The sequence below is a fragment of the Prorops nasuta genome, unplaced genomic scaffold, assembly GCF_024137725.1.
Source record: "Prorops nasuta isolate Cenicafe-Biocafe unplaced genomic scaffold, Cenicafe_Pnas_1.2 PNAS00014, whole genome shotgun sequence".
Lineage (NCBI taxonomy): Eukaryota > Metazoa > Arthropoda > Insecta > Hymenoptera > Bethylidae > Prorops > Prorops nasuta.
The window spans coordinates 2,490,051-2,512,460 of NW_027116811.1; the positions used below are offsets into that span (position 1 = coordinate 2,490,051).

The 22,410-nt window shown below is 39.7% G+C and overlaps 4 protein-coding genes and 1 long non-coding RNA gene across 7 annotated transcripts; 1 reads left to right on the plus strand and 4 right to left on the minus strand.

Annotated features, from left to right (window-relative positions):
- The first annotated feature begins 553 nt into the window (after positions 1-553).
- On the plus strand, positions 554-2,787 carry LOC136778687 (uncharacterized). The gene is made up of 10 exons (XM_066735786.1): positions 554-631; positions 696-857; positions 927-1,182; positions 1,248-1,352; positions 1,424-1,608; positions 1,683-1,925; positions 1,994-2,119; positions 2,184-2,328; positions 2,394-2,571; positions 2,631-2,787. Exons 1-10 carry the CDS (start codon positions 554-556, stop codon positions 2,767-2,769), a joined length of 1,617 nt encoding a protein of 538 aa, XP_066591883.1. The 3' UTR covers positions 2,770-2,787.
- Pvr (PDGF- and VEGF-receptor related) lies at positions 2,784-10,821 on the minus strand. Of its 2 annotated transcripts, none has more exons than XM_066735623.1 (21): positions 10,578-10,821; positions 8,993-9,126; positions 8,740-8,923; positions 8,386-8,661; positions 8,177-8,316; positions 7,922-8,096; positions 7,721-7,844; positions 7,461-7,654; positions 7,219-7,385; positions 6,991-7,126; positions 6,775-6,921; positions 6,556-6,711; positions 6,344-6,480; positions 6,105-6,264; positions 5,941-6,041; positions 5,484-5,859; positions 5,235-5,403; positions 4,635-4,881; positions 4,238-4,569; positions 4,065-4,170; positions 2,784-3,989 (listed from the first exon to the last, which is right to left on the minus strand). In XM_066735623.1, the coding sequence occupies exons 1-21, from the start codon at positions 10,630-10,632 to the stop codon at positions 3,303-3,305; spliced, it is 4,203 nt and encodes a 1,400-aa protein (XP_066591720.1). In that variant the 5' UTR covers positions 10,633-10,821; the 3' UTR covers positions 2,784-3,302. The 2 variants fall into 2 exon arrangements, with proteins under 2 accessions (XP_066591720.1, XP_066591719.1); XM_066735622.1 differs by having other exon boundaries at positions 4,635-4,914.
- Positions 10,822-11,581: 760 nt separating this feature from the next.
- Positions 11,582-17,851, minus strand: ZnT77C (Zinc transporter 77C). Its single transcript, XM_066735643.1, has 8 exons — positions 17,504-17,851; positions 13,983-14,175; positions 13,760-13,885; positions 13,403-13,701; positions 13,091-13,335; positions 12,845-13,023; positions 12,692-12,778; positions 11,582-12,601 (listed from the first exon to the last, which is right to left on the minus strand). The coding sequence occupies exons 2-8, from the start codon at positions 14,169-14,171 to the stop codon at positions 12,245-12,247; spliced, it is 1,482 nt and encodes a 493-aa protein (XP_066591740.1). The 5' UTR covers positions 14,172-14,175; positions 17,504-17,851; the 3' UTR covers positions 11,582-12,244.
- A 465-nt stretch (positions 17,852-18,316) lies between these two features.
- Positions 18,317-19,135, minus strand: LOC136778520 (uncharacterized). 2 transcript variants are annotated; one of them, XR_010823437.1, is made up of 3 exons: positions 18,925-19,135; positions 18,595-18,856; positions 18,317-18,518 (listed from the first exon to the last, which is right to left on the minus strand). It is a non-coding gene; the product is annotated as an uncharacterized lncRNA (long non-coding RNA). The 2 variants fall into 2 exon arrangements; XR_010823438.1 differs by having other exon boundaries at positions 18,595-18,859.
- A 241-nt stretch (positions 19,136-19,376) lies between these two features.
- On the minus strand, positions 19,377-22,055 carry klhl10 (kelch-like protein 10). Its single transcript, XM_066735787.1, has 8 exons — positions 21,799-22,055; positions 21,405-21,720; positions 20,867-21,319; positions 20,635-20,804; positions 20,262-20,431; positions 20,028-20,186; positions 19,745-19,949; positions 19,377-19,680 (listed from the first exon to the last, which is right to left on the minus strand). The coding sequence occupies exons 1-8, from the start codon at positions 22,053-22,055 to the stop codon at positions 19,377-19,379; spliced, it is 2,034 nt and encodes a 677-aa protein (XP_066591884.1).
- Positions 22,056-22,410: the final 355 nt, after the last annotated feature.

Here is a 22,410-nt window from a genome sequence, read left to right on the forward strand (position 1 = left end):
TTGTCGTTACTAAAGTAAAAATTGAATACTTTGAATGAAAATGAAGAATATTCGTACTTTCCATTCATTATTTTCAATTTTTACTTTAGTAACCTTACCATTTGACATTTCTCCATTTTTACATCTCTTTCTGCTAGGATTAGCATGTAAACATTCTCCACACCAATATGGCGGATGAATCTCATTTTTTGTATCCAACTATTGGTAACGGCCTATTATCTGTTGGTACTACGTAATATTGACCAATCAGCGCTCTAAGATTCGATCATTCCGAGTGCTATAGTCAACTAACACGAATCTCCTATGCTTCGCTGTTAGGAAAAGACCCGTATATGCGAGATTTGACATATCGAATTTTTTCGATGGGAAAAGTTTTATAAAACAATGTAGTTGTGAATGGTTCGGATAACCCCATAAGGAGTTCGTCATCGTTAAATCATTCTAAGTCGAAGTTTGCAATTAATTCATAAAATTCGATGGATTTACAAATATTAGAATTGAGAATAATTTGGGTATTTTAAAAATTTATCTTTCAATATTATACGGCATTAAAATGACGAATGCTAGAAGGAGTAGCCTGCGACAATCATTAGGATTAATAACGCTACCTCCAAAGTTTGCAGCACGAAGAGTGAGTGAGCAATAATGTCCACTGTCTCTATCATTTGAAATAATTAATTAAAATTACACTTCAGTCTGACAGATTGAGAGGTCGATATTTATTTCGAGCTGCAGTAAGATTAATACTACTAGAATACAAGGACTGGTTAGTAGAGAAACAAGTGGTCGAAGAAGAAGATGAAAAAATACAAATAGAAAAGAAGGAAAAAAAAGAGACAAGGGCTCTTTCTTTGGAGGTTTGAATATACCCATATAATCGCTTTGAAATAATTCATTTTAATTCACTGTGCTTTTCTTTATACAAGGATCGCTCGCAGTTATTATTAAGGCAAGTCGATAGAAATGAGGAGGATAAAACATACGTTTTAAATCTCTTCAAAAAACTTCACGTATTTAAAAAATATTCAGATGAATTAAAGTATTCGTTAGCTGGCGCTTGTTTTTACCAATATTTTGGGCCCGATCGTTATTTGGTTCGCCAAGGGAGAAGCGCCGAAAATCTATATCTTATTATAAATGGAGAACTTCATTTATCCAGAGTAGAAACAGAAAAATATACTGGTAAATAGCATTCGGAAGTTAAACTTTTATTCCAATGATAATAAAAAATATTTCTTGTTCTGAAGGGAATCAAGTGGAAATTGATATGGGTACCATCACTTCGGGTGATATGTTCGGAGAGATCGCTTTATTACATAATGTACCTCGAACAGCGACTGCGGTAACGAAAAGTAGGAAATTTCATGTGGCTCTCATTTGTCCTAGTATAATACCAAAACGTATTTTTCTTTACAATTCTTAGCTAAAGTCGATCTTCTTGTTTTGACGCACGATGATTTCGATGACATTTTAAAGGGTCTTTTACTGGCAGAGTGGGACATACTCCAAGATGCTCTACTTCATTTTAATTACTTTAAGGGCTGGGACGATCAAGCTAAGCGAGAATGCTGCATTCTCAGCAAATTAAAAGATTTTGAGCCCAACGAAGTACACCACTATTTCGTAATTAACAAACTTGACCCAATGAAAATTCACATAATTCTGAACAATAAACATTCAAGATTCTCCTGGGTGATGGTGTAGGAATGGTCAATTATGTTCATTTCATTGTGAACGGTGAATGTCGATTGTTGGAGCATATGTTAATTCGTGAGAAGTGTGTGGGTAACAGAATCAAATACAAATTATACGAGGAAGAAAACATAAATGAAAATGTCCAAGAGAGGCAAATACACTCTAAGACCTCCTCGAGAAGAGCGAGTCATAAATCGAGGCACGATGAAAAAGGAGGCCGAATTGATCAGGTGAAAAATTGAATGATAAAGAGAGGTCATTAAACTGCAGTTTTTTTTCTTTAAAAAAATAATTACAGAGTATAGCTGGGACTAGTGGCAGAACGTCCATTGATTATACTGAGTATTTGCTATCCTTGAAACCAATTTCGAAAAACCTTGATCCTGATCGTTCGAGTATTATCACAACTACGCTTGTGGACGTCGTGAGTGTTCAAATTACCATTTCCAAAATTTAAAAAGCGAGTAACTTTTTTCTCATAAATAAAGGTGAACGAATGGCATGAAATTACTGATGTTGCTGCGAATTTGATGAAAGAACCATCGGTGACGTCGCAGAGTAATTATACCACAGATATTCACACGATATTCATGCAAATTTGCACATTCACAAGAGGAGCCTGTTTTGGACTAGGCAATAAAAATATTAAGTAAGTAGAGTAATTCTATTCGTCAATAAATATTAGATATTTTTTTTAGGAGAAGAGATGCGCAATAAGAGAATAGTGTCAAACACTCACGTTCGTTGTTTCTTGATCCCTCGTTATTGGTTGATGGATAACAACCGAGCAAATATTTGGGGTAGAGTGAAAACTTTTCTAAACGAAATGTACCCCAACAAGAAAGAGTTGTACAAGGAGTTTGTTAATAATAGAAAGTAGGTTTTTTAACTAGGAATAAAATATCATTCTTGAGGAAATATTTTCTTTTTTCCAGATGGATGAAATATAAAAAGAACATGGTAAGGGATATTCTCAAAGATGGTCGTCGTGTTCCTAATGCTACAACGATACACGACGTTCCATATTCAATTAGGATAAATGAAGGAGCAGAAGCGTCCACTATTTCTTGCTAATAACAGTCAATTGGTTTATGTAAAACGTAGAAATTTTTATTATCCATTGCACAATTTGACTAAGATTCCAGTTCTACTTTATTCATAATTTGTATCGTAATACTGCTCATATGTACAATAAACACAATTAATTTGAGTATTAAGTACGAATAATTGCATTTACAGGTCAGTAATTATTTTGGCCACATAATTTGTTGAAGAAAGATTCGGAATCTAGAGTATAGTCTTTATCTTAACATAAAAATATTTGAGCGCTTAAAATATTGGTCACAGTTAATGCTCACGCACAAGAAAACTAATAAGCTCACATATTACAGTCTCCTAATTAAAATTAACGTACATTAAAGTATCATTGCCAGTTCTAAAATATATATTAAAACTATCTGATAAATTCGATAGAAATTGTCAAATATTTCTCGTATCCATGTATCATTGAACATTATATCAATATTTTATTTACAAATTCGTTCGTGTGCTATGAACTCTCTGAGTCAGTTACCTTAAAAAATATACTTTGAGAGTAGAAAAAGTCTTTAATAGGACTTGGTGTCATTTTGATCAATCTTATCACTCATGAGAACGTAACTAGGATTACTATATCCATCTGTGAAATCCTTCCTCAAGTCACACTTCTGCTGAGGCATATTCACATAATTATCTTGAGTTCTGATTATGGTGGGAGCAAAATCCTTACTCAGTTTCGGTTTGCTCTCGGAATCGTCGATCTTTTTGCTAGGATCTTCGAGATCGATCAAGTGGAGATTTCTAGGAGTATTGCAATACCCAGAATCCCTATCGCGTTTCGCGTCCTTGCTTTGCTTCTTCAAGGCTTCTCTCTGACGAGCAAATTCCACTCTTCGTTCGTGAACGTTTATGGGTTTCAGGTAAGGATCCTCCTCTTCGGTTTTCTTCAACATCGGAGACAATTCTATGGCGTCTTCAGAATCCGACATGGCCGATGGAAACTCGAAGTGGGACTTTTCTTCCGGTCTCGGACTAAATATTCCTGATTCGTCGTCCCTCTTCCTACTGGGACTCATGCACAGGTAGGAAGAATCCGGAGAATAAGGGGGCGAGGTCATTGGGGCGTTCACGTATTCGTGTCCCGGTGATAGAGTGTGATCCATGGGTGGAGACATCATCGTCAAGTAATCACTCTTACCATTCTCGAATATCGTTGTGTTCATGTCCATATAGGGATCGTTCAGGCTGATATAATGCTGAAAAATATATTCAACGTAAGTATTTCTCATGATCACCTAAAAATTAATCATACCAGAACATTCTTTACTCACCGATCTTACGTTTTCTTCCAACAAATCTCCAATATTATCCACCAGCTGCGTGAAGCTCGGACGAAGAGCTGGTTTGGCTTTCCAGCATTGTAACATTATGTTGTAACTGAAAGTGAGAATGTAAATAAAAATAAAAAAATGTTGTGATGCATTTTAGAAAAATCGTAGCATACACTTCATTAGTGGCGTATTGCGGCTGTTCCATTCGATGGCCCTCGATCAGTTTCTGATATTGTTTCTCCGCTGTCAGGCCTGGGTAAGGAGTTTCTGCCAAAGTGAAAAATTCCCACAGGACAATGCCAAAGGACCAGATATCAGATTGTGTTGAAAATACTTTGTCCCTTATGGATTCAATAGCCATCCATTTGATGGGTAATGGCGCATCTCCCTTCTTCTTGTAATTATCGTCCTTGTACATGGTCTTTGCCAAACCAAAATCGCAAATCTTCACCACGTTATTCTCCGACAGCAGAATATTTCTCGCAGCCAGGTCACCGTGCAGTACCTGCGAATTATTTTTTGTTATTGCACGAGGACTTGTAAAATTTTATCGATTAAATATTTAATCACCCTTCTCTGACTGAGATATTCCATTCCACGTGCAACTTGGAAGGCCCAGGACAAAAGATCTTGCGAGCAGATGGGCTTGAGATTCTGGCCCTTGTAATCACCGCGGTAATTGGACCTCCATCCAGGCTGAACGGAGTTGTTGCTCGTGATGGCACCGTCGGGGGACATGCTAACTGTGCCCTGAGAGTCCAAGGACGTTGGTTGAGCAGATTGTTGACCACTCGTCGAATCGGAATTCGCGCTAAGACTGCGAGAAAATGATAATGCCGCATAGTTTATCCTACAGCGGGTCAAAGAAAAGAAGAGGACCTGTTAAACCGCAAACCCCTTTTGCATGCAGCAAAGATAAACAGTTGAGTTAGTGGTAAAATTATAATGGTGCTTTGTGAGAATAGCTGCATGGGAATTGGTGCTTGGTTATGTAATGTTCGTTGCGTGACCTGCTGACCCGTGTGTCATGGCGTTAAAATGATTAATAAGGACCCACAGCTTTAATCCAGACGAGCCGTCACCAGCCACTCAGCCATTAAGTTAGAGTCTTGTGTCGGTGATAATGGCAAACAGAGTTTGAGTGAAAAAAGGGTCTGTAAAGGCAAATACCTATTATTGCTTCCTACGCTGACTGTCCTTGTTAGAAGATCAAGGCCAATGCTGGGATCGAACTTCCCAGTGTTTGCATCGATCTGATTGATGAAACTGATTCTGTTGGTCAATAAATAATGGTGCAAATTTCCAAATCTGCAATATTCCACGATCACCAGCAACTCTCCTATTTATAAATTAATAATGTGGTAAACTTTCAGGATTTTCTTGCTTATATAAGTTAATCAATTGTTGTACATTACATACGTCTGGAAATATTTTTCGTGCAGGCACCGAGAAGATTTACAACGTTCAAATGTTTTCCAAGGTGGACCATAATTTTTAATTCACTGGCGAGGGCCTTGACGAAAGTAGGCTCCGTTGTCTCTCGTACCATTTTTACTGCAACCGTAGTTACAGTGTCCTCTTCGACAATTCCCCTGGCCTCGGCTTTCATCACAACCCCGAAAGCCCCGGAGCCCAATTGTTTCCCTAATTTTAATCGTTCCCGTGGAAACTCCCACTTCCTGTCATAGGGGAGCAGCTCGGCTTGATCGTCCACGGTCAAGTCAGGATTGAGACATTCCAGGGCTCCTTCTTCGAAGTGCATCAATCCAGCTTCCATCAATTCTTTTCTCATTTTCTACGAATTAAATAAAATATCAGCTCCTTCTATTTACTCGTTTTTGTGTAATTTAATGTTTAAAAATTAAACTTGACGTACCTTTTCTCGACGTACTTTTATAGTAAAGAAAATAATCAATGCTATAACTATAATAACTAAAATGGCGATGAAAGCTATTATCCATTTGGGCAGCTCTTTCACTAAAAACCACAATATTTTTTGGATATTATTAAATTATATTTTTTTAGCACAGATTAAATTACCTTTTATGGCTATTTGTTGAAAAGCTTCTGCCTTTCCTAATCGATTTTCTGCTCTGCACAAATATTTCCCAGCATCTCGTTCAAGCCAGTATTTAATTTGCAGTGTTTGATTTTTGTATAATAGAGAGAATTGATCGCTAGTCTTCAACATCATATCGTCCTATAAAAATTAAATGTCTTAAATAATGATCACTTTCTTTTTACTTGAAACATTATTTGTGTCGAACAATTAAAAATACCTTGTACCAAATTATATTTGGCTCTGGCATTCCACTTGCATCACATTCAAAAGTCATCGCTTTATGTCCTTCAGTACCAAGGTTTATACTGATCAAACTTCCATTCATATTTGTTCTTAGCGTTGGTGCAGCAGGATCTGTGGCGAAAATTAATCAGTCGATAATTAATTTTTTGTTACATTAAGAATACTATAATATATTCTTATGATTACCTTGCACTTGCAAATGATACTCCATTCTTTCCATCGTACCATCCTTAATTTGCCCACTGCATACGTAATATCCGGAATCCGATTTATCAACATTTTTAATATTTAATATTGATCTATGGGTAAAAGGAGTCGTTTCATGCTTGACGACTAATCTTTCTGAAAAGTGGACATGATTATATTAGAAATGTTGGATTTGTTTTTAATAAAAGAAAAAATTACCAGTATCATTTAATAGTTTGTCTTCAGGATTCCTCCATTCTACGTCGTTTGTGTAATTGTAAATCGAAGCAGCACATATTATTTGCAAATCATCACCTTCCGTGACAAATCCTTTTGGTTCTAAGATTCCAAAACCTCCAACTCCGTCTAAAAAAAATATATGCATATAATCATTACAACTAATACTCGTACACTTACGTAAGAAAGAAATCTTACCGGAAATAAATATATTATCAGTGACAGAATCACAGCCTTCGGTGTTACAAGTCGTACAAGTTATCTTTCCAGACATTTCTGCTTTCATTCTGACCACAGATTTAACTGAGGTAGCCAAAATATTTTCGTTGACATTCTAGAGAAAAGTAACGTTTAACCATATTCGCTATTAATCTTCACCATGAATATTTTTTGTATAAAACATTTGTGAAATAAAGATCATCTTACGGTTAATTGAATATTTTTTGAATTATTCAACGAGGGATATTCAGGACATTGCAAGAAGCTCCAAGTGACGTTTGGTGTAGGGAAACCAATAACCTCACAATTAATTTCTATAGTTTTATTAGGCTCATAGTAAGACTCGATTCTACCCAGTAATGGAATAGGTTTGGCTAAAAATAAAATCATTTAATTGATTAAATTTTAATAGACAAATAGATATCTGATAAAAAGTGACAGAAATTTACCCATGACATCCAGGGTAAAATTGAGACTCTCCATAAATTCCTCGTTAGTGGCTATTAGAGTATATATTCCCATATCATCGACATCCAAACGATTGATCCTTAATATTGTGGAGGATGGTTGAATGTTAACCGCGTGTTTAGCTCTCTCAGCTTCTGCCCAAGAACCCATAATCTCTTCTCCTTTCGGATTGAACCTTGTATAAATAAACCAATACAACTTCTTGTCTATTTTTTTTTTTTTTTACAAAGAATTTTCTTACCATCGAAGACTCGCAGCTGGATAAGCGTCCACGTAAACGACCCATTGAACTCTGTCACCATTTTTCCTCTGGTTGTACTTGTCAGAGTCTTGCGACGTTAGATTGATATATTTAAACTTAGGATCTATCGTAGCAAAAAATAATTAAAACGACGACTGATAAATTTATTTATTTATAACATAAATTGTAAAGATTACCTACCATAGACAGTAATGTGGGTTTTGGTTTTCTTGCTCTTCGCAGTGTAAGTCGAGATGGTACATTCGTACCATCCTTGGTCCTCTTCTTGCACATTCTGTATTATCAATTCGCAGATAGCTCTTCGAGAATTTCCACCATACGGGTAACTGTAAAATCTTGTGGATATTCTCTCGCTCTAAGAATAAAAAATTTTTAGATTATTTTATATTACCATGCGAATGTGCAAAAAATGAAGGAGATAAATTAATAGGGTACCTGTTGGGGCGTAGTCCAATTAAGGACGTAATGTAGATCAGCTTCTACCTCCACTGTGCAGTTTACGTAAAGCGTTTGACCTCTCGTCACGTGTCGTAGAGGCTCGTCTATTATCTTGGGATCGACCAAAGATGGCTTACCTAAAATACAAACTCTTAATTAAGAAATATTCATAAAAGAGATTTCAGCACTATTTAGAAATTACTCACGCAACACTGTAAGAGGATAACTGACTTCGTAGGTTTCATCGTTTTGCGTAATCACGCATCTCATGTACGCACTGTCCCGCAGAGTGACATTTCGAATCGTAAAGCCAACTCTTGGATCGAAAGTTATTCTTTCGTCCAGTTCCACCTCGATCTCGTCGCTCATTAAGGTGACCTTGAGATTCGGCCAAGTGGGCCTGCAGGGAATAATGGCGGTACCTCCCGCAAACTCTCGGAGAGAGACGAAACCGTCGGGCTGTACGAAAAAGCTCGTGTTTGCTATAAATCGGGGAGAAAATGAATTTTGTGAAATATGATTGATCGATTATAGATTAAAAGCGTTTTATTCTTACTCACATCTGACGTAAACGTAAAGCCAAGAGACATTGGGATTATTGTGGATGTTGGGGTTAATTTCTACATCCTCCTCGGCACATCCATACCAACCAGTGTCACCGTGGACCGTCTGGTTTCTCCTGAGTATACTATGGTAAACACCATTTCCTTCCTCGTTAAGGATCTCCTCGGGAGAAGTCATGACCTGGCGGACCAGTTTGCTAATATTAAAAAGCTCCTCTTTCGTTTTCCTCGCTAATTATGCTAAACTTACAGCATCCTCGTCGCCGACCGGATAAACGAACTTAATTGGCTTAAAGCCGCTGCATTTAATCTCCAAAGGCTCCCCTTCGAATTTTAAAATTTCATCCGAACTTTTCTCGTCTTCCAGCTTCGCTGCTCGTGCACCTGAATTAAAGAAAAGTTCGATCTCATTGGACGAGTTATTGGATGATCTCGAGGGAACGAATCGAGTGCGAAAAATTTCAGAAGAGAAAAAAGGAATGCTTAGCCACAGTATCCTGCGGATGATGAGCTTATCGGAATCTGCTCGTTTCTGGGCATAACTGCGTGCGCGCCAGTTTAGCAATTTATACGCAATGCTCGGGCCTAGGAAGGAAGTTCTTTCTTTCCTTTCGCGATAAAACCTTTGCCTATCGGACAACGCGCGATCTACAATCCCAGCAAACCGCCAGCAGAACGCGTCAACTAATATATAATAATACTCGTTTCTCTCATCTGTTGAGATTTTATAATAATACTTTATTTTTCACGGATCCCTGAGAGATTATTTCGAATAATTTTTTCCAGGGAGGAAGGAGTGTCTGACGCAATTGTTAACGATGATACATATACTTAATCTGTATTTTCGAAAATTTAATTTTGATAAGCCCGCTAGCAGGCTGAACAGGAAAGGGTGGAGAACGCAACAGATGTTAAAGCATGTACAAAGATTAACTACTGAAAACAAGCAGATAGCGATGAGTTTGCTATCTGTGTATAGGAAACGACATCCATTTTTAGAAGCGTGCAGTTAAAAGTGTACAAGAATAAGAGCTGAATATTTTTTCCGTTAATTTTTGAATATTTATCTTTCCACGAGACAATTTGTTTATACCAGTCTAAGATCTAAAATAGATCTGGTGCGTGGAGTAATCTGTGTGCGATGATTTCAACGTGGAATGTTAAGTGGAGTCTTTTGTAATATTGCAAATATACATCGTGTATCGTCTCTGTTCCGGACAGTTATTAGGCTCCATCAGAGCCATTGAAGATGTGTAGATTCATCGATGATTCAATGAGACCAAGACTACTTAAAGCAATTCCAGCATGACACGAATGCGCTTCTTCCTAGCGCGTGAAATTCAAGCCGAAGCTTCTGAATCATTATTCAAGCGTTATTCTTATTACGACGAGCAACGAATTTTATTTTCCTACCGTGCATCATTTACAGACGAATGGTCCACAAACCAAAGTGCATATTTTCGCAAATGGCATATCCGCAGTAAATAAATCTTTTGTTCAATATTCCTAAGATGCTTACAATAAAAAATTTTCGCAAATTAAACATGACCTCTTGATTAATTTACGCTCATTTAAGGAATTACACCGCGACGGAGAAACATTGCATTAAATTTCTAGGTCAGATTTGAGTATTCCTGATTTAGCAGCCAGTGAATAATAGGTTTAACGGTGGTGTGAGCTGGTTCACCTGTGAGAGACTGTTAGGAATGAGAGCCACGTGCGCTCCGAGGTAAACCTGTTTCTGTGTAAGTGAGTCATGGGACCACGTGACCTCATCATTGAGAAACGCTCAGGTTGGACTGAGTTTTCTGACAGGTGAAGTCTGTTGGTTTTACCTGCGCAAAGCGTTAGGATGACGAGGTAAACGCAGGAACCACGAAGACTCCGCATTTTGTATCCTGGGTAACGACGATTCTGCAGAATTTATCACATTTTTCGACCTTAAAAAAATTGCACTGGCGCATTCAACGTGAAAAGCGCGCGTGTCACGGTCCACTTGGTTCACCGATCGGAGTCTTCCCCGCTCCGTTGTTACTTTCACACTGAACGGCTGCCCCGGCCCCACCCGACTGCCTCAACTCTTTGCCTGGCTTCAACTTATCGGAGTCGATTGTCGACGTCATCTCCGCATCATCCGTTTTCTACGACGCGACGCGACACTCCAACACCCATAACCCAACGTCGCCCGTGCAAAACCCGATAAAACCCGTCTTTCCCCCGTATCGCGCGTCAGAGCCTCAAATATTCTCCCGAAATCCGAGATTCACGCACCACTCTATATTTCTGTGTATCTTTCAATTTATTCACTTGCGTATGTGTATTCACTCTCCCACTTTTTCATCCCGATCATCTGTTTTTCTGACCCAGCTAATCGATAATAATTTCTTGATTAGTTGAATTTTCTCTCTGAATCCAATCGAGGAAGAGTCAGGGTTTTTATTGATGAAAATGCTGGTCAAGCTGTGATTCGTGTATTTATTTTCCTGATGCCGTTGACCTTGGAATGGTACTACGGTTCTCCTGCGGAACCAGGAATGCACGACCGGCTGGTCCCAGCTTTCCAGCCTGTTTTGGCGATGAACGATGCGAAGCACGCTCGACTGTTTACATTCTTAGTATTGTTTAACGTAAGAAAGTATCGAGTGATATTTTGGGACTTATGTACAGTCTCCGGGAGAATGGAGAACGTTCTGGAGCAGCGGAGGAAAAATGTGAATACAGGAATTTTTCAAAGAAGCACGTATCGATGTGACTGAATCGGTTGATTCTTAAGAAATATCATGTTTATTTTTAAAGAGTCATCGAACATCGAACTGTAATCGTGATATCTCCAGTTCGGTTAAAAAATTAACGCGTTCCAGATACGCTAGATAGAGATCGAAACGTTCTTGTTAGGATGTAGGCCATTTAATACGTGCAGAACATTTCACAAATGCTATAGTGAAGGATATTTTGAATATTTTTAAAGAGCCTCAAGGATTGTTTTGTTAGGAGAAAAGAAAAACGTTCTATTATTTCATACATTTCGTATTTGGAGCATGAGTGCACAGAGTCCTACTTTTCAATCGTCATTCGCATTCGCATTCGCACAATTAAACGCTGGTATTACGTGAGTATTATAACGTAAGAAATTCCAAAGCTGACGCACGGGTAATAATAATTAAGCTTGGGCGCCTGCAAGTTTTCTTCTTTTACCGTGAGATGGCAGCATCGGTCGGTCGTAGAAATCTATTACCGGCTTAAAGAGTCTAAAATCAATCAAGACTCAAACAGTCTTTTTATGGCGTGAGAAAAATCAATCTAGAAATTTGCATTCATGATTTTCTCCATTCGTAAATCTATCTATTTTTATTAAAAATAAAAAAACAATTAAAATTGGCAGAAAACAAACATCATAGTTCTCTCGAGGAGGAAATTGTGAGTCACAGGGTTCTTACGATACTAGAGTCTCCAGTCTTCGGGTTAAAGATTCTAATACACATGCACAGGGACAAAACCAGAGCTAAGAAATATCACTGATGGAAGGTGATTGCTCGTTAATATCCACACTGATCGCGTAAGAGTTCGTTTGTGTAATTTTATCACTGCAAGTTGTGGCTTTACGCAATGGATAGGATTCTTCGTGCTCCACCGATTTTTGCTGGATTTGGCCTTCGCAATCGTGAATCGTGTACTTTTTTAGATCAATGGCAGCGGTCGTTGGGATGATTTCTTTTTTCTCCAGCTTTTTGTTGAGACTGTGCCTCTTCGTCACGGTAGAGTCTTCTAGAAATTTCTCTCTAGAGCAGCACTGGGATGAGCTGCAGTGCTCTCCATGACACCTGATGAGACAATCAGCTTTCTCCATGTTCGGATTCATCTGATCCAAGAAAATCGATTGTCACTCATTATCGATCAAACGGTGAAAGCGTATAAAAACGATCCTACCAAACTGCGTTGGTTAACGTACCTTGTGAAATTCCGGCTGTATGGTCACTTGAGTTATGCCCATCTCTATGAAGAATGCAGTTACTTGATCGGTTATACTAGCGTAAACCTAAAATTTTGTTATTCGTTAATTGTTTATGCTCTGCCAAAACTGATTTTGTCCAATGATACTCACTATAGGATCTAAGAATATAATATGAACAGTCGATATCACTTTTTGTCCAGTCAACTGCCATACGTGAAGATCGTGGACGTTGACGATACCAGGAAAAGCTTCCAGTAAATCTCGTTTCAAAGAGTCGATGTTGATATGATTAGGAATGGTCTGAAGCAAAATCAGTCCGGATTGTTTCACTGCGAATCAAACGAGGAGTTATTTTTACGAGTGCAAACATTTTTCCAATCATTGCTATGCACTTACTGTACGGATAACTGAGGAGCAACAATAAAATGGACGATACGATCGCAAAAAGTGGATCGATATATTTGGCTACGCTACAATCGGTGAAATACACCAATACAGAGACTAGCATGACAAAAAGGCAGCCGAGAACGTCTCGGAACATTTCTCGCAGACCTTGGCTTTTAGGCAGTGCCAGGGGACTTCTTCTGGTTTGTGCCGACAGCTGATTCTCGCCCTCATTTGCAATCGACGTGTTTACGTTTCTGAAAGAGAAGAACAATCAGATCTCTTATGTAGGATACTTCATGCTGAAAGTTTCCTATAACGAACCTTCGTATGATGACGTCACCGTTTTTGGTGACATGCAGAAAAACTCCTTGGTTGAAGGTGTATCCACCAATGAGGATGTAGCAAAAGGCATTAAGAAAAATACCGGAAGCACCGATGCACAAAACTGGCAATGGGTGATGCATCTCGTCGAGATGATCGATGTGTACGAGGGTCTGCAGGGCCTCCACCAGTAAAGAGAAGCAGAAGGATGCTAGCAAAACGCAGCAAACCAACATCGTGACTATATCGATCCTCGCCCAGCCAAAAGTATTCTTCATCTTCCTCTCGGAGTGCGATTGCTGAAACCAATCATTGTTCAGCGAGAAATCGACTAATATGCAAATCCGATCGAATTACTTTGGTCTTTGTGGACAGAGAATTAACGGAGCCACGATCATCCCCATTGATGCAAATTGCTGAATTTCCAGGCGAGTTTGTCCCGTGAATCTCGTCTCTGCTGCTTTGGTTGTCAGGATGGCCATACTGGAGAAAAATTGCACGGTTATTTTGCAAAATCGTTCGAGTCTGTTTACAGAAGATGAAAGTAAAAGTGAGTGCAAAATTCCTGAGATTCTTTCACCTTGATAGAAGCGATGCATCCGACGATAGCGATGATGTTGCACATCATATGATAAGCATTGAGCAATAGTGTCAGGGAGTGGGTCACGTGACTGGCGACAATCTCGACGACGAAGAAAGCAACGGTGAAGAAGAGGACCAGGTAGAGCTGGACGGGCTGAAGCCTCCTGAACCATTCTTTCACAGCCATGACCCTACGAGAGATGATCGTTATAATTAATCTTCTCGGTTTTCTGCAAAACCATTTTCTGTGACTCCGGTTTATTTACGCGTTTTTTCGCGACCACTGGGAATAGCGCAATGGGACACATTGCACTATACTCCGGCGTATAATATAAATATTGAACCGCGCATGCTCCGAGTTGTGTCCATTTATTAAACTAACCAGTAATATGTACTAATTGTTTTACTGGGAAAGTACTTTGATTATATTAGATAACAATTTTGTGCGACTCCGGTGTATTTACGCGTTTTTTCTGACCGCTGGGAATAGCACAACGGGGCACATTGCACTACTCCGGCGTATAATATAAATATTGAGCTGCGTATGCTCCGAGTTGTGTCCATTTACTAAACTAACTAGTAATATGTACTAATTGTGTTACTGGGAAAGTATACTTTGAAAATATTAGATAACAATATTACTTTGTCTTAACTTAAATAGCTGTTCAATTTAAAAACTTATAAGTACACCGAAGTCACACAAAATAGCATGTACACCGAGACGAGCAATTTAGGTCATTGCTAGACTTGCTTCGATACTTGCAGGACTCATCTTGCCTAAGCTTCGTTCGTCCTGCAAAGTTCGCAATAACCCTCGTTACGCGCCTCGGCACATAATATAAGTCTATTATTTTTCCACTCTGCACTATCCTCTCTCGCATGATCAACTATGGTACCCTCTACCACGAATTACCATTTACCGACCTGCATCCTATTTTTCCGAGACCTTCTTCACCAAATACTGGTCCACAGCCAGCTTTTTATTCCTTCTGAACCAGACGCGACGATTCTTGTATCGACCGGTCACCGAGATCGTAATAACGAGACTAGTCGGTATTAGAGTGAGAAAACATCGGGTTAACGTATGAGAGCCTATCTTCTGCGTTTATATCCTTTCTTCAGCGAAATTACTCGCTTCTATTCTTCACGCGTGCAACAACAAACGCCTCGTGCGCGCGCGCGCGCTTTCTTATTAATTTTATCTCCCACTAATGACACCATATAGAAACGCATAATTTTTTTAATTGATATACTCTCACAATATTTCACGCGGAGGGCTCACCAGATATAAGTGGAGAAATTTTTCCTCCAGTAGCACCGAACTTTCTGTTTCAAAATGCAACTCTCTACTTATCTCCCTCCTGTATTCTTGGCACAAATTGTTATTATTATATTTATTATGCTCGTTTAATTTCTTCGAAGCTCGTATCAAAGAGAGAATAAAAAAAGAGGGAGAGATTAAATTGAATATAATTCACTCTAAGCCAATTAGTATTCAACGTTACTTACGATAATGATTAATTGTATTCCCTTGGAAGCAACACTCGTTCACTGTCGCACACGATATGAGAAGAACCGTCGAAGATTTTTCATGAATGATCCAGAGAGAAAATTCACAAATGTCTTATTGTTGTACGCAGTTAAATTGCATCTTACAATTATACAATCCTGTATTATTTACCGAACGAATGTCGTTATTGAATTTTCAAAGCATTTTGGACGGCTTTGACGACAAATTGAAGCGAGGCTTGTTAGCAAAGCAAATTGAGTATTATCGAAATGTTGAAGAACAACAAGCAAATCCACTCATTACGAAACCTTAAACGCGCCTCTCTACTTCCGCAAACACTGAGCGGAGGCGCGAGTCAACCACGTATGACCGGGAATCACTAAACACTTCTATATATTTGTGACACTCTGTTTTTTGCAAGATTTTTTTCCATCCCAAGATACACAGCATCTTGGCGAATGCTGAAAAGTGGTTAGACGAGAAAAGGAGGGTAAAAAGTTGTAGGTGGGAATAAGTAGGTAAACAGCGATATAAAAACTTGAGAGAAGAAATTGAGAGGCTCGCGCGAGGAGATCGAAGAGTTTCGGTGACGAAGAGGACGATGAAGAAGCTTGAAGACGACTGAGGTTTCGCTTCTAGTCAAGATTAATTCGTGATAGATATTGCTAGTAAAACTCTCACTACTCGCCCACGTAAACGTCATTTATTTTCGACACGATGACCCATCCCCAGATAACCTTCCCTTCTGAATACCGTATAGATGCAAGTATAAACTGTAAACTTCTCAGCTGTCCCACTGACTCACCAATCCACTTATTATCGATTCTCATCAATCACTGGGTAAACAAACTTACGAGTCCTTCCACCTAAAACCGTACAAATTAATTTTTCCATTTATCTTCTAACGATTATTCGCAATATTAATTTAACGTTAAATTTCTAATTCTTGAACCTTTCGCCATTCGTTCGAGCAGCTTTTGACGTGACAAGTAATTTTAAGCTTTTATAGAGTTAGAAAGTTCATAATCTATATTCCGTTCCTATGAAGGTTCAATGACTCCACTATTAATAATCGTGTAAGTCGCGCTGGGGTAAAGTTTCTGATTTGATAACAGCGTCGTAGAAAACTTGTGAAGGTCGAACGATTGAGGAGAAGACAGAATCTCTGCTTCTTTTTCTTAAGCAGTTAACCTAAGAGATCTAGAATGATTGGTGAAAATTTGTTAAAAGTTACAACCACTCGAGATAAGTGCATGGCCTGCAAACAATATTAATTTTATAAATAATAATAGGAGGGGATAATAGTGGAACAAGGTTGTTCCGATATTTTATCGTTATTGCATGGACACTCCAACTATTCAATTAACAATGATAGGCACAATTGAGACTCCCACAATGTTTCGAATAATATCCCAGAAAATTCCTACCTGTTAACGTTAATGATTATCCTCGTCCCTCCGTGTATCTTTACATAAGCCCTTAGGGACAATAATTATCATAATTTATAGAAATAGACTTTATCACATTTTGCAGAGAGGACGTGTGTAATTAGCGCTCGTGCTTCTAGTGAAAATCGAAACTAAACAAGCAAAGCGAAAACTCGTGCATCGCGATGACATTCTTTTCACTGACGGTTCATCACTGATCTAAATTGACCGTGTTGTTCTGGATGAGGCTGTATGTTCGAGCAAAACACACACGTGCACACATTTCTCATGGCTACATTGATGGTGTATAGAGGGAACACAGGGGTATCCGATCTAAGTACTATCAGAGAGATAGTTGCCAACATCCGGTCAGACTAATAGTCTTTCAACTACGATACTGCATCCCCCCTCCTTCCAACGTTCGAGCCCAGTGCAACTTTTTAAAATGAAAATTAAAGCACCAAATGAAATTCTTTATCACGAAGCTTGTCTCTCTATTCGAGCTCATTACAAGATGAGAGCCTTATTAATGGAGTGACTTTAGTAAGGATTAAAACAGCTTAGAAAAAGGCTGGATTTTACCTTGCAAGTTCAGGTTCGAGCTCTGATCTCTCTCCAAGTCTCCACACGACAGAGTAAATGCTCTGGTAATCTGTCTTTCAAAAATCTTTATGGAGCTGTAAGTAGCTTGACGAAAATATGACTAGCTAGCTCTTATTGTAATCGCTGTAGAAGTAGGTAGGAGAGATAAAGCGGGGCTATCTGGTTGTACTAATCTGACGATCGGTTGTTGCTTCGAACAAAAAGATAATGACAGTGCTCCATTGTTGATCTTTTGTCAACATTGAACTCCCTGTTTACGCTGGAATTAACTACATCTCGTGTGTTAACTTTTTTGAATCAATTTCCATTACTACCGTTTGAGACTCCAAGCTCTTCGTGGTTACGCTAAAAAAATGTACTGAATAATACAGGTGAAACTGTATACCTGTGTTATAATGTGTCATTTAACGTCATGTGCATTTTGAGATAAGCCACTCGTCGATTTTCAGCCATGAACGAAATAAGAGTTATCGAAGGCTGCAACATTCCTCGTTGCAATCTTAATTCACCTGTTGGGATTTACGCGAGGGGCATGAAACATTCGAAACGAACATTTGGCTCTTATGTATAATTCAAAAGTGTTTTGTGGAGTCTGCTGAGCAACCAAGGCCAGGTGGATAAAATAACACGCAAAGCAATCATTCCGGTACAGCTCGTAAACTAAAACAAACATGCATCGACAAATTTATTCGTTGCATAAATAGAGAGCCTGTAAAAATCAATTAAAGTCTGTGTTAGGGAGAAGTGATTGGAAAATCGAATTTTATTCAAGAATAGTGTTGAATTTATTTATGCTATTTTTCATGATTTAGCTTCCAAGTTGTCGATCGTTCGGAGGGATTGAAAGGACGTTGAAAGTAATTGGAGAGAGACGATTACTCGAGGGAGAGAGAAACCCAATCCAATTCACCTGATTCACACGAGACATTGCACTTGAACCTTTCTCCAAGTTCTCTCTTCTCGAAGCTTCTATAAATTGATCGATTTGCAGCATCTAATAATATTACAAAGATGCGAGAGTGATCTGTTAAAAAATTAGACGAATAATTTGATAATTATGAGAATCTCACCTGGACTTTCCTCGTGCATCGTTAAAAGAGTAAAGAAACAAACACACGTGGTTGGAGAGAGTGGTGCCATTGAATGAGGAATTTTTGTCGGAAGTTGCCATTTTCCAGCAATGTTTGGTTCTCTTCTGGTTCTCCAACGTCAAAACTACGATTCTTCGTACAATCGATGCTATCTCATGTTATTCACCTTACCATATCACCAACATTACAGAAATGAGAGACGACCGACCGCGTGTACCATTAAATAGTCCACTTGGATTACCTGCTTGGAGTATAACAAACTATGTGAAAGTACGATAATTTTTTCTACAAACAACACAACTGGGCTACCTCATCTCACATTCCCGATTCTCATCGTCGTGCTAATACTTCGTACTCGAGAGACAAATGAAAGAGCTGCGGCTTCCCTCTTCGAAATCCTCACTCGTTGTTTTGCTCCAACGAATCCAGTGGCATCATTACACTGGCTCATTTTAAATTAACGCTCATTTATGTTTTTATCTTTCACAGCACGGCGAAGCCTTGCACTGATATTGACCCATTTACACTTCCGCTTTAACCGACAGTATAACATTAAACGCAGCGTGCTACAATGCCGAGTTTCCAGCTTCAATGAAAATATATCGCTCATCGGTATAATAGGAATCTGTCGAAAGTCAGAGTTTAAAATTAAAGAAAGAAAAAGCACGGTTAGCGAGAAATTGACCAAAGAAAAGAACGCACAAATTTTATGGCCTAAATTTCGTGGACTTAAGAAATAGTCAAGAAAATGTGTGAAACTCTCAGTTTCGATTATTTTCTATAATCGCGTCGTTGATCAGTGGTATGGGTGAAGGGATGGTGGGTGTCAGTAGATTGTTGAGAATATTCTGTCGATTTTGTTGGGTTTGGTCCTGTTGCTGTTGCTGATGATTCTGCTGCGGCTGATGCTGGCTACGATGAACCTCCATGGACAGCAATTTCTGTCGTTTTTCCTCCATGAGTCGCTCCCGATGCTTGTGAATGTAGTCGTAAACGTTGGGCAATCCCATTACTACGCAAGCTGATACAGCTGATCGGTAAAGATTCATATCGGTGGCCTCGTACCTGTACAAAGCAGGGAGAAAAATTGAGACGAGTAGAATTCAGGTATCGAAATATCAATATGCACCATTCGTTAGTGCGCTCGTCGTAACATTCAACGTGATAAATCGTGGTGACCCCGTTGTAACCACCGATCGCAAAGATCATGTCGTCGATGACTTCGATAGCGAAATTGCTACGTGGATTGTACATGTTTGGAACTTGGCTCCAGGTGTTCGTGGCTACGTTATATTTCTCCCCACTGCACATTCTGGATATCCCGTTGAATCCTCCTATCGACACGAGATGTTGCAACACACAGTGAGACATTTGATTTATTCGAAATTCTCTATGATGCTATATATATATACCAATAACGTAAATAGCTCCGTGATAAGCTATGCAGGATACGCCGCTTCTTCGGGATCTCATCGGAGCGATCATCGTCCATTGATTCGTTTCAGGATCGTAAACTTCGGCCGAGTTTAGAACTTCGGTTCCACTGAAGCCACCGGTGATGTAAATTTTATCTACGAGCGAAGATCAGGTTTCTTCGAGTATAGGAGTTAAAGGCGATTAGGGAAGAATATGCAAAGTTCATTAACCATTCAGCATGGTAGCACTGGCGTCGGATCTCTGAAAGTGCATGGACGCTACGAGGGACCACTGATTGGTCTTATAATTATAACGCTCGGCAGTGCTCTGTCGATTGTGGCCGTCGAAGCCACCAATGGCATAAACCAGATCGTTCAGCACCACTACGCTTACGTAACACCTGCGCGGTTTTGTCCATTAAGTATCCTGAATGAAGCAAAGCCTATTTCGAAGGTTTCGGGGAGCTACTCGCCGTTACTCTAGAGTTGTCTGAATTCTTTCTCAATTGAAATTACACTACAGCTTGTGGAACCAAACGATTGTTATTTTTTTCAGTATGAGAAGCGAACGAGTCGCGTTTAGCTCCCCTGAAATATAATCGACCTTTTGAAGTTCATGGGAGCGACTTCTCGCCAGACTTTCGTCACTGCATTGAAGCGTCGACAGCTGTTGAAATAGTCCAACCCATCGAATCCACCAATCACGTAAATATCGAAACCAACCACCGCGGTTCCGTGGTAAGCGCGCGGTCCACTGGGGTCCACCTCGCGTACCTGAGTGAGGAACTTGTCGTTAGCTTTGGTTGGGAAGAAAACATTTTCAAGGTCGTTATTACCTCGACCCATCGATCAGCCCTGGTGTCGTATGTTTCCATGAAGTTTGTAGGACTACCACCACTCCAGCCACCGATGGCAAACATGATCTCGTGGGGAACCCGAGGACGGGCTATTTCCGGTGTGGGGACTTCCCCGTCCTTCTGCGTTATCATTTCAAGGTCATAGAGGAACTTCAGGGTCTCTATGATGATGGGTCTGCAGGCGTCGTTGCCCGTGACGTAGGGATGGTCCTTGACGTTCTCTAGAAAGAATTGGGTATCCAGGAGTCCCAGTCGGATGTTCTCCATCAATTCGACTATATGACCTTTCCTGGACCTTGCATCCTGATCAATCCACTTGAGGACCAGCTCCCAAACTGTCTCCTCGCTCTTCACGTTCAGCTCGTCGGCTCCGATCAGGACTCGCAGTTCCTCCAATGGCAATTGAAGGATCTCCTTGCTCCTCTCGGCTACCTAAGTCAAGGACCTGCGTGACTCTTGTATACCAATCTCCATTACTAAACTAATTACTGTTTCGATAATTAGCTTGAATAACCACCTGCACGAAGTGCCTCATGACGTATATGTACGCATCGTTCTCCAGTCCTTTGAAGAAACGTTCCCTGGCGAACCTCATTACTCCGATGCAATTTTCCGGTCCCAGATTCTCTCTCAAATAATCGCAGCACTGTTCGATGACTCCATGGATGTTGAGGTAATCTGCGGTCACCAACAGCTGGCACACGTTTTCTCGGTTGATGTCCAACGATCGCAGATAGGCGTATTTTAGCAAGAGGTTCATTATGTCGCTCGTTACGCCCTCCAGGAGAACATCGGTCTTCTCTCGCGAGTGTAAAGTGGTGGTGAAGAGTGTTCTGTTCGGGAATTGATATGGGATGAATGAGGTTCCATAAATAAAATTAATCGTGGATCAAGAGAATCGACGGGTAAACCTAAAATAGGTACTGCAGGCTGACAGAATTGCTCTGTGTATGGGAAAAACACCCCCATCCTCCAATCGAATGACGGCATCGCAAAGGAGATTGTTTTGTTGGAAATCGAAAAGCGATTGCATAGCTTGGGTGCTCATGCACCTACCACCACCACTGCTACCGCACTCCGCTATCAGTTTCTGTGCATTTTCATTGGTGCTCTCGTTGCTGATCTCGATATTGTTGTTTCTATCCACGTTGCTGATCGCTACGTCCATCTTACGAAACTTTTCGATTCTCCCACAAATTTCAGATCATCGGTTTGACCGATCAATGGATGCACGTAATACGAGCGGGAATTTATTTTCGGGATAAGACTTGGAACGATGTAAAGTTTATACGAGGGTAATGTGAAATTGCACCTAAAAATATTGAAGGAAAGGAGGTTAGAATGAGGAAGCAGGAAATTTTAATCAAGGAGAGATATCTTGTTGTCGGATTGAAGCGTTACTTGAAATTTTGTTCACTGTGCAGAGTATCCGAGCAGAATCACCACGTGTCAACCGGATGATTCTTGAGGAGTTTCATGCGGACTAGAATTTTTCTTCACATGAAAAAGTGACACGTGGCTGC